We start from the raw sequence: 12072 nt of genomic DNA, 5'->3' as shown, positions 1-12072 counted from the left end.
TTACATATTCAGTTATCCTTACGGATTTTTTGTTTCTTTTTTTTTTTAAGTTTGTTTATTTTTGAGAGAGAGTGGTGGGGGGAGGGGCAGAGAAGGGGGGATAGCATGCCAAGCAGGCTCCGTGCTGCCAGTGCAGAGCCCGACTTGAGGCTTGAACTCAGGATATGTGAGATCATGACCTGGGCAAAACCAAGAGCTGGATGCTCAACCGACTGAACCATCCAGGTGCCCCATGAATTTTTTGTTTCAGGGATGAATTTACCAAAGACCACTGCTAGATAGGAAACCAAAATCCAATCCAATGCCACACAAAATCCAAAGCAGAGCTCCCTCCTGGGGCATTCTTCTTTTAAAAGTGTTTGTGGTTTTGAGTGTTGGAAGTCTGAAGATGAACTAAGAGCAGAATAGCAATACTGAAGCAGCGATATATCAGTTTCGATGTTTACCCGTTATTGTAGCCAGGACGAGGATGGCACAGAGGAGGAGGCTGTTAGAGACACTGTTCTCTGTCACCCATAACTGATGTGGCGGGAGTCAGTCATAAATGCAGTATGTGCCCTAAAGGACGTCAGCTCAGCCTTTTACACATCATTTCAAGTAATGAATCACTAATTTTTTTTATTGTGTTTTGTTTTGCACTCAGAGTATGAGAGGAAACACCATCAGCTGAATTTTCTTCTAGAAAATGAAAGTATCTTCTCTGAAGCACTCTTGGTTACCCAGGATATTTCAAAAAGACTAGAAGAATGTTCAGAAATTCAAGGTGCACAGGAGGAGGTAGGTCCTGCGAGTTTTGTTTGCTTGCTGGCATGCTCTCTGGACACCAGGTCAGCCTCCCATATGGGGCAGAACAGTGAAAATGCAAAACATCTCAGGGCCTCGCTTTTTTCAGACTTAAAATTTTTTTGACATTTATTCTCTAAAAAGCAGTCTTGCAACAGTACTAGGCAATGTGCTTTCAAAACCTGAATCCCGGCTTTCAACCAATTTTGATCCAGGATACTTAACTCATCATACCATTTCCTCCTGATTAATCAAGGGTAAAATGAAGCAGAGGGGTAGTCATGGATAACCCCAAATCGAGATTAAATGATAAAAACCAAAGCAGAACAACAAGAAATACTCAAAACATGGCACGGAAAGGATTTACTATAAACTTTACGTAGTAAATTGCATTCAGCGTTTAGGAATACAGTGGCCATTTTCAGACACAAAAACAGTTATGGTGAATATTTATTGAATACTTACGATGCTATGCTTGGGACACATGTTATCACATTTAATTCTAACAGATCACCAGGGTGGATACTATTTTACTTTTTTTAGCCCCATTCTATGAATGAGAAAACTGTCTCAAAGAGGTAATATAACATGGCCAAGGTTACAGGGCTCAGAGGACTGAGCAAGAAGTCAAACCGAACCATTTTGACTTTAGAGCTGTTCCCTTCCTTGCACGCTGGGTGTTATTGCCAACAGAGTAAAAGTGATACACGTATGTCATGTATATATAAATGTTTAAGAATTGCCCGACAGAAAACTGCCCAGTGGTTACCATATGCTTTCTTAGCTGACCTTTTCTTCTTTTCAGTGTCTTGGGGAGACGCGTCCCCACCTGTGGGATTCCTCAGATCTTGAACCTACAGGATTGATTGCACAGCCACTTTAGAACTCCTCTTGCTTCTTTTTCCACTCAGCCGTGCCTCCCATGCTGAGACCTGCTGGCACAGCCAGAGGGCACTGTCCCTGCAGGCGCATCTGAGGGGCGGGGCGGCATGGGGAAGGCCTCCCGTGTTGCTGTTAGTTACCATAATCCAAACAGTAAATGTCTTCTACTATTTAAGTATTTCCCTGATTCATAGCAAGTTACTTTTTAAAAAAAAACATTTCAAGGTCAAGTATTTACTTTGACCACAGTTAATCAGTAGTTGGCTGCACGTTATTTTCTTGAGAGAGAAACTTTTTATAAGACTGGGTCGACCTTCATGACTCTGGTAGGGAGGTTACGAGTTGCTGTCTTGGTACAGATCCTTGGTATTCTTTGTACCGATTGTGCTGAAGGACATTATGATTTTATATTTTTGCACTTGGATGTTCTCTTAATGGTTTAATCTATCATTTTTGTCACTAGTTTGTTGCCTTGATAGGTTATAGACACACCTCTTCGTGTATTTTCTTAGGACTTCCTCTCCACTTAATTTTGGTTATGGAGCAGCAGCATTCCTTAGATCAGCAATACTCAGATTATCAGTGTTGCCTGTGGACTTGCTTGAACTGTGTGTTAAGCATTTTTCCAATAGCGGCACCTAAAATGGCTGGCAAATAACAAGTGCTCAAGAAATTTTTGCTCTGTGTGGTTTCATTCAACATTTTTTTTCCCTCCCGATTCTTGTCCTAATCTTTTGATGGCAATAACATTAATAGTACTTTGAAAGAACACTGATTCACTGTTGGGGATCATTATAGGCTTATGTTATTTTTTTCTCAGTTTTAGAGGTCAGAGTAAGAGCTCTTCAAATCACTTGGTGGCCGTATTTAAAACTGAGTCTGTTACATTCCATAATAAACCTTTCAGCTGCAGAAAGAAAAAGACAAATGGTTAAAGAGCACAAGATTAAATTAAAATATAGAGCTGGTGAAGTACTGCTTGTACTTAGGCCCTGTACTTCTCTTTCACTTATTAAATTTTCATTTATTTTTGAGAGAGAGAGAGAGACAGAGTGTGAGCAAGAAAGGGACAGAGAGAGAGAGGGAGACACAGAATCAGAAGCAGGCTCCAGGCTCTGAGCTGTCAGCACAGAGCCCCGACGTGGGGCCCTAACCCACAACCAGAGATCATGACCTGAGCCGAAGTCGAACGTTTAACCAACTGAGCCACCCAGGCACCCCATCTCTCTCACTTTTTAACTTCTCTTTAGACAGGTTGATTAAGATATGATTGACATACAGCAAGCTGTATATATTTAAAGTGTACAGTTTGAGAAGTTTTAAAACGTGAAACCATCACCACAAGCAAGATCTAGAACATACCATCACCCTGAAATGTACTTATGCCCTTGGTAATTCCTTCCTCCTCCCCCTTTCAACTTACCCATCCCCAGGTGATAGTGATCTGCGTTCTCTCTGTAGGTGAATTTGTATTTTCTAGAGTATTATATACAAAGGGAGTCATATAGCCTATATTCTTTTTGGTCTGGCTTCTTGCATTCAGCATAATTCTTCTGGGGTTTATCCATGTTGTTGCATGTTTATTCCTTTTTCTGCCTGAGCAGAGTTCCAGTGTGTGGATATACAATTATTTTATTCAGCTCTTTCATTTGCTAATGTTGTGCTCTTAAATAACTTAATCTCTATAAACCTTAATTTCTTAATTTGTAAAACGGGAATGTTACTACCTACATCCCAGGATCGTTGTGAAATTAATAAAGATTATTCATGTAAAACTCACAGTACAATTCCAGGCACAAAGAAAGAGCTTGGATTGCTATTGTTTCTAAGTTAACTCTCTATTTTAGACCTAGTTGACCTTGAAACCCCTTTTTTACTTAATGCCTTATAATATCCTAGTACCATGGTCATTTGCTCTGACATATGAGATGGATTGCTGTTTCTTTAAGTTTAATTTGCAAGTCATGCTTTCAAATAGGTACCATTACCCACTTGGAAGTACCTTCCTGAGCTGCAGGTGTCGTGTCCTGTACAAAGCCATTGGTCTCTGGATCAGTGGGTCCAGTGTATGTACAAATCATTCGGTGTTCTTGTTGAAACACGCACCTCCAGACCTCATTTCCAGAGGGTCTGAGGACCCTTAGGTTGTGGTAGAGCTTGGTATCTGCATCTTTAACAGGCTCCCCGTTTTGCTGTTTTGGCATCTGTGGACCACATTTCTGAGAAGCACTGCTAGAGAAGTTAATGGCTTACACAGTTCTTCATGTGTGATGGCAGGTGCCACAGTGTCTGTGCTGACGCCGCTCAGTGATTTGAGGTGCCACCAAGTACACATTTCTCCCAAGTGTTACTCTTTGCTTACCCCTTGATTCAGCACATGTTTACTGAGCAGCTGGTATGTGCCAGGCATTGAGCTGGTTGCTGGGAAAAGAAAAAGAAGTAAGACTGGATCCCTATCCCTATAGCAAAGAAGTCCTGCCACACGTGTAATTATTTTTTTGGAAGTCACCAAACTGTGGGAATCCCCAGAAGGCCTCAATATTGAAAGCATTTGCGAGCTGTTCACTTGAAACATCAGTCTGTGTTTCAGCTGCAATCATAAAGGTTAGGAGTTTGTTTGTTATTTTTCTATTTAAACAGTTTTGGCTCCCAAGGAGCTTTGAATGCTTTTTGTTGTTGTTATTTGGTTAATCAGCATAACATTAAAAAGACAGCTTAACATTAAAAATAATCTGTGCTTAGATGTGTAATTTTGAGGATTGTTAAGGCTTGTGAGCAGTCTGGTTGAGATGGACCAGCCTGTTCCTTTTCTGAAGCATAGGTAGAGACTGTGCACCTGGCCCGGACCAGGGGTTCAGGAAGACACCCTGAACTAGTGTCCTGATTACTCTCTTTCCTGAGACATATGATGAAAGGTGGCAAAGCCATTCCCTGAGCAGTGATTGCGGCAACAGAGGGAGGCCAGGCTGCTTGGGTTGTGTACAACCAAAGCCAAAGCTGATTAAGGAGAAATCTCCTGGGTGCTGGGATGGGAAAGTGGCTTCTGCCTGTCTTTATCTCATACAATATTGCTACCCATTAGAAAAAGCAGATACTGACCTTAACAGGCTTTCTGGCTGAGCTGAGCAAAACCTCTGTTTAAAGGCAAGCTCATATTTTTTTTCAGCTTTAATGCAAGAACTTTGAATTGTCTTCTTTCTTTATTCCTAGCCATGTCCTTGCTTTTAATTAATTGTGTATATAGCAGAGTGAATCTATGACTAGAATAAGGAGATAACTTCTACTATTGATTTCCTTGCTGTTTGATCCACTTTTCACCTAAAGTTCTAGAAAGACTCCCAAAGCTTAAGATCTAGTAGCATTTTTTTCTCCTTCAACTTTGTTTCAAAGGCAGACAAGTCTCCCATGTGAATGTGTTGTTTTCAGCCATGTCACTACTTTGGAGGTTTGTCAAGAAGTGCAGCTCTGTGTTTTGTGGACTGTTCACTGACATCGTACAGTGACCCTGTTAAGGAGTTAATAACATCATTTCAAAGGCCTATGAGAAATGAAAATAAGTTGTTCTTTTTCCAAATCTTCTCTCTGCAAATGATTACATCTGAGGTATGCAGCCATAGGTAGAAGGGCTATTGGTTTTAGGGCAAGGGAATTTCATTTGGTTAAACAAGTATTTATTAAGCACCTACTGTGTACCAGTCTGCGTACAAATCATTGGTACCAGCAGGAATGCTACAGATGGCCGAAATATGACCCAGTGTTCCAAGTGATGATTCTAGTAAGTCCAGTAGAATGCAGTGTAAACGGATTTGGTTACACTCAAAAGCTGGGAGTTTGGAATGATGAAAAGGGGACCAGGTCAGTGGAATAAGCTCTGTTTCATCCAGGGAACTACTTCCTGGCTGTGCAGCCTTGGGCAGGTCACCTCACACCTTCAACTCCTTTACGGAGTAACAGTAATGCCCCGGGGGCTGACATGAGGAGTTTTGCAGGTGGCACAAGTGTGCACAGTGTCCATGATGGTGTTGAGCGCACGTGGTCTGTATGGTTAGTGCTGTCATCTGGCTCGGCATTCACGGGAGGCACAAGTGACCAAGAATGCAGCTTAGCTCAAACACACCCAAAGGCACTAACCAGACAAGTGGGAAAATAAGTAAATTCAATTTAAAAGACCTTAGTGTGAGGCTAAGACTAAATTTTAGAAAGAAACTGTCCCATCTTTAAATCTACTGACCTGTAATTCATTCATAAATCAAAGTACTTTGATTACACATGTGACCATAAATTGATATGAATTTATTGAAGTACCTTTAACTCTAAGAATCAAAGGAATTCCAAATGTATGGTTAAAGAGCAAAACTCTCAGAGTTAAGGTATGTGATAGTGATCAGTGAACCCCGGTCTGTCACAATATGTGACACCCTCTGTGGAGGCAGACACACTATTTCAGAAAAGGGCTCACCGCACGGAGCAGCCCCAGGCAGCCGAGGAGGCTGACTGAGTAACAGTTAAAATGCTGGCTCTGGTGCCAGCTCCCCAGTAGGTTCTGGAAGAAATAGCAAAGAGCAGGGCTGGCCGGGCAGCTGACTGCTCCCTCCTGGCCCTCTCATCAGCCCACCCCTGCCCTTCTTCCCAGATGGTCACACCCTAGTGTCACTGCTGAGCAATGAAGTTAACAAATGTTTTAATTTCACTGCTGAGCAGTTCTGCAGAGGGGGAGACAGCAGAGAGGATAATGAGAAGCGCATCAGATGCCACCATTGATGAAAGCGTCTTTCCCCACAGCCCGTATGATAATGCCTGACAGATTGGACACTGAGAGAGGTGGATTCGGGATGTTCAGACAGCTTCGGCTGAAAACACGGCTTAGGATAGAAGAGGACGGCTAAGTGTTGTACCAGCTAAGATGCATCCAAGAAAGGGAGGAAGGGAAGGGAAGATAAAGAGGGAGAAACCTGTTTACTGAGGGTATTAGCACTGAGTGGGTCTGTGTTCATTATTTATCGTTTTGTAACAAACTACTCTGACATTCAGCAGTTTAAAAGAGCACACATTTGTTACCTCCCTGTTTCTGTCGATTAAGATGCTAGGCATACCTAGCTGAGTCCCTGGCTCAGGGTCCCCAGGAGGTCTGTGTCAGGGTACATCAGCCAAGGCTGCGGACAGCTCAGGGCTCGGCTGGGGTGGGGTGGGGGTGGGGAGTGTCTCGTTCTCAGTGCATTCATGCGACTGTTGGCAAGGTTCTGAAGAGTCATGTCCAAGCCCACTCACTGACTGTTGGCCGGAGACCTCAGTTCCTCGCCACGTGGGCCTCCCCATAGGGCAGGTTGTGACATGGCAGCTTGCCTTCAGAGCGACGACAGAGAATGGCCGCACAGACAAGATGGAAGCCACAGCAGCTTAGCCTCTGAAGTGCTGGCCCATTACTTTTGCCGAATTCTTCTCCTCAGAAGCATGTCATCAAGTTCAGCCTACCAGCATGAATACCTGGTGACAGGGATATTGCGGACCAGTCAGAGGCTGCCTGCCGCCTACTGCCATCAGGGAAAAGGCGTCCTCAGAAGAGACTTTAGAGGGACTAACAAAAGCACAGAAGGTTGAATAAATGTGACTAAAAGGGATTAAACATTCAGCTAAGTTGGTATCTCATTTGCTTATTATTTTTAACATAGAGACAAAATGAGTTACTTCAGGTTCATGGAAGTACCTAATTCAGTTAATGTGGATTCCTAAACTGCGTTTTATCTGAGTTTACTTTTGTACGTGGCTAAAAATCATAGGAACCTTTTCTTTTAAGTTTAACATGGCTTTCTACAGCCATTCTGTGATTGGAAAGCCAGCTCAAGCAGAGCCAAGAAACACAAAGTCTAATTCGTTCATAATTCCTGTTTATCTGGGAGGAAGAGAAAAGGGTAAGAATCTCTGTAAACAAAAATTTTAAACCTATAGTTACTACCAGAATTGATAAGAACTATCTAGATGAATTGGTGCAGGTGTAGATTTTCATGAGATCCTTTCATGTTGTGTGTGTGTGTGTGTGTGTGTGTGTGTGTGTGTGTGTGTGTGTGTAGGTGTAGAAAACCATACCTTTTTGCTTTCTTGTGCAAAAAACTCTTATAGTATCAACATTAAAAATCTCAAAGGTAGGTTGTAGTTTTGCTGAGTAGAAATATAAAGGCTATGCGCATGAAATTAACTTTCACTTCCATATTTTTAAAAGTAAACCCATTATTGCTAAAATAGAAATACTAACCCTTCCAGTTGGCCTTCCTCCTGCTAATTTTGTTTTATTTTACCACCGGAGTTGCTGATATTTTAGTACTCCAGGGTTAGAAGCATCCAGATGGTGACATGTGGTGCCAAGACCTCTGGAGGATAAGGCGTTTCTAGTGGAAATTGTGTGGCTCCCGATTTAAACAGAAAGCTTAGGATTAGAGCACTAGCTTTCAGGGTTATCTGCCTAGAGGTGATATAAAAGCTATGTATGTGAGAGCTTTTCTAAAGGAGGAGCATAATGGAAGAAAAAGTAGAGTTGAGACCAGTTTTTGGTACTGCTTCTGGTTATAGATTTGGAAGGAAGACCAGTGAAGAAGGCTGAGAAGGAGGGGTCAGAAAGACTGGTGTTCATCCATACCAAATGCTTCGATGTTACAAAGCCAGAGAAGCTCGAGACACTGGGTTGAGCATCCTACTCTTGATTTTGGTTTGGATCATGATCCCAGCGTCGTAAGATCAAGCCCTGCGTCGGGGCTCTGTACTGAGCATGGAGCCTGCTTAAGATTAATTCTCTCCCTGCACCCCTCTCATCTCCCCTCCCCTTCTGCCCCCTCCTCCACTGAACATTCTCTCATGCAGGGGCCATAGAAATGCCAAGTACCACAGAAAGGCCAAACAGGCAGGGATCAAAATGGTGAGGGCTTCACTCTCCAGATCAAGGAGCGTGGGGTTCTTGCAGCTGGCCAATGTCTCTTTCTCATTACTTCTGTTCACAGACTATAATGGGATGTCTTGAGGGTGAAGAAGGACGTTCAGCATTCCAGAGAATCCTGGATAAAGTGAGAGACGAGAGCCTGGATGTTCAGACCGTTGTGTCTCTGTTGAGGCTATGCCAGGATTCCAGTCCCGCGGTAAAGGCAGCGTTGTTAGACAGAGAGCCAGAAGACATGGAAGCGGTACAGCCGAAAGGTAGGAGAAAACCCTGTCCACCCAGGTGGCTTGACTTTTATTCTGGGAAGACATTGTTAAGTTTGCTCCAGTGGCTTCGTTGCCGTTAAGTGATTTTCACATCAGTTCTACATGTAATTCTAGAAGCTGCCTGTTCAATACATATAACCTAAATTTGAGTTGTATTTGAGTCTCCATTTCTATCCACTAGTTAAGTAGTCTGACACCTTGAGGTTGGAGAAGACTGTCAGCATTTTCCTGCCCTTCAAAAAGCCACACGTCCCAGCCAGTGTTTTCACTGCCCAGGGTGAACTGGTTTGCCGGCAGCTGCAGTCTCTCTCTCTTTCGGGTTGGGTACAAAGCAGTGGCCTTGCCAACCAGAAGTTAACCTCTGGCTGGCTCTGCAGCTTTGTGTTTCGACAGATAAATGAAACAGTTTTCCTTTCTTAGAGTTTAAACAGAATAATAAAGTATTTTCCTCTGCAAAAAGAGATTCTGCATTCGGGTGCTCAAAATAGGCCGAGAATCACTTTCCTATTCCGTTAGATCTCTCTTGACAAACCAGGCTGTCATTTTCTTCAAATTGACTAGCTTCTCTTGTGTGCGTCTCTAACTCCTTCTCTCCCAGGGAGCACAGAGGAGGGAAAGACCTTGTCTGCTCTGTTACTAGAACACAAAGAGGACCTGATCCAGTGTGTCACACAGCAGAGACCTATCCTGCGGTTCCTGGAAACAGCCAAGGAGGAATTCCTGACTGGCGCCGAGAGAAGGGTAACCGTGTCAAGCATTTCCTCCTCCCTCCTGAATTTACGTGGCACACTTTTTAACTTCTCTTGTGGCACGTAGCATTTTCTCCCTTGCAGTGTTTTTATACCTACTGCATAGAGAGCACCTTGAAGTTCACGTTCTTGACCCGCGTCTCTTTGTACCTCCTGCAGCAGCTTGCTGAGGGCTTCACACCTCACGTTGGACAATTAAATGTTTAGATATGTGGATGGGCGCATCTGACTACATGAGTTTTTAATATAAAAGCTGCCCCAAGGGTTAAAATGTTCAGGTACATTTGTAATTATCGTGACACTTTTCTAAATCTTTATAGAAAGGCCGCACTGTTCATCTGTAGAGAAAAGTGAGGAAACCAGCAAAAACAAAAATATCCAAATTTCTCACCACCTGGCCGCTCAGAGATGATCACTGCTGACATTTTGGAGCATGCGCTCCCACTTTTTCTCATTGGAATCATCCAGAGATAGGCTTAGTAGCCAGAATAACTTGGTTTTTTTACTTAATACATTGCGACTACGTTTCCATCCCTGTAATAGGATTTTGGTAGCTGCATTCTATTCTGTGTAATGGACACACTGTAATTCATTAGTGGTTTATTGTTGTGCATTTGTTTCCAATTTTTTTTTGCCATAGTAAATGATGTGGTAGAAACATCCTTTAACACACATCTTTGCATACCTCTCAGATTCTTTCCTTGGAGTAATTTCTAGGAAGTGAGATTTTGGAAGAGAGAGTATAAAAATGTTCAGGGGTTTGCTGTCTGTTGCCAAACTGCCCTTCAGAAAGGTTGCACCAATTTACCCTCCCACCAGCCAGCTGCTAAAATCCTCATAAAACTGCTAGCATGACTTCTCCAGTCAACGAGATAACTGTATTTGTTGGTGTTATTGATTTCAACTTTGTGCTAAAAATATTTTTATATCTGGAAGGAAGAAATAGGGAGAGAGAACTTCTGTGGCATCAATTCTTAAAACTGTGGGAAGTGGCTTATATGTTGGGAAGAGAAAATGTTTAGAAAATAGTGGTAGAATGGCTGAGCACTGGATTAGTAGTGAAGACTGGCTCCTAGATTCTCCTTTCTCAGTGATCTTAAACTGGAGTTTTTTCATATAAAATGGGAGCAATCTTTAATCTCAGTATTATGTTTTATAAATTATGTTTTCAAAATTATAATTCCTTTGAATTTCTTAGAGAAAACTAGTATCCAAAATAAGGTTAAACCTCTGGTTTCTCCTTAGAGTTAAAATTAAATGTCATTTCAGGCACTCGGTTTAAGTAAGTTGCTTATAGCTCTAGAAGTACCTGATTCCCTGTGTAGGGATTTCATTCTATTACTCATTCAAACCTTTTCCTTATTAGCTAGATTGAATGTGTCCTTTGAACTGTTTCATTATCTCAGTAAAATAGCATTTATAGGAAGAGCCCAAACTCAGCCTCATTCCCTACACCAAGACAGACCACACTGTCATTTTCTTCTGTCACTTTTGGTTTACTTGACAGAAAGGACTGAAGCAGAAGAACTTAAATTAGTTCTAAATCGCAAAAATACTTCTTAGAATTGGGGTTCTACTAGAGCTTCATTAAGCTACTTCTTCTCATGAAACTTGAAGCAAAATAATAAAGCAGGAGTGTAGAGGTGACTGTTGATCGAATAGCCACCATGTTTTGACATTGTGGGGAACATTCACTCAGCCCTTTTAGACCTTTTTTCTGTTACAGGATGATGCTGATCGAGGCATCATGGCCCTTATCTACCCATACCCTGGGTTCTGTAGGAAATGGCAAATAGAAATGTCTCTATTTCAGGAATGGAAACAGTTACAAGAATAGTAACTACTACAGTTGTCTGTAACTTACAGCCTACTGTGTGCTGAGCAGTGTGCTGAGGACCTTTGAAACATTACTGAATTCTACCCTGGCAGCAACTTTAGTCATGGGTATTACTCTGGTTTTAAACATAAAGAAACAGGGGCACCCGGGTGGCTCAGTAGGTCGAGCACCCAGTTTTGGCTCAGGTTGTGATCTCACAGTCCGTGAGTTTGAGCCCCACAGTGGGCTTGCTGTTGTCATGCAGATCCCGCTTCAGATCCTTTATTTCCCTCTCTCTGACCCTCCCCCACCTGCACTTTCTCAAAAATAAACATTTAAAAAATAATAAAATAGAGATGAAGAAACAGACACTTTAGAAGTTTAGGCAGCCCACCCAAGACACAGCCGCTGGGTGCCAGTACTGGAAGTCAGGAACTCTAAACAAAGCACATTCTCTTAACCACTGTTCATTGTGCTGCCTTACAATACTGGTAACCACTATCATTTAAAGATCACATATGTCCTAGAAGTTATGTCAGGCTCTGCAAATAGCAACTTCACTTTATAGACTCCTAATAACAACTGTGCAAGGGCTGTTATTGTTCTCCTCTTCCACAGATAGGAAGATAAGGTTCAAAGAATTAAATAACT

At 42.3% G+C, this 12072-nt stretch overlaps 1 protein-coding gene across 4 annotated transcripts in view; it reads left to right on the top strand.

Annotated features, from left to right (window-relative positions):
* ZBTB40 (zinc finger and BTB domain containing 40) overlaps positions 1-12072 on the top strand; it is a 78832-nt gene that overhangs the window by 42023 nt on the left and 24737 nt on the right. For all 4 annotated transcript variants that reach the window (XM_039231303.1, XM_039231297.1, XM_039231289.1 and 1 more), the window contains exons 3-5: positions 644-777; positions 8655-8847; positions 9455-9597. In XM_039231303.1, the coding sequence (XP_039087234.1) occupies positions 644-777; positions 8655-8847; positions 9455-9597 (470 nt within the window). The remainder of the gene's footprint in view (positions 1-643; positions 778-8654; positions 8848-9454; positions 9598-12072) is intronic.

The sequence above is a fragment of the Hyaena hyaena genome, unplaced genomic scaffold (genome assembly GCF_003009895.1).
Source record: "Hyaena hyaena isolate Hyena2069 unplaced genomic scaffold, ASM300989v1 scaffold_3, whole genome shotgun sequence".
Taxonomy (NCBI): domain Eukaryota; kingdom Metazoa; phylum Chordata; class Mammalia; order Carnivora; family Hyaenidae; genus Hyaena; species Hyaena hyaena.
This window is presented reverse-complemented; position numbering and strand designations above follow the sequence as displayed.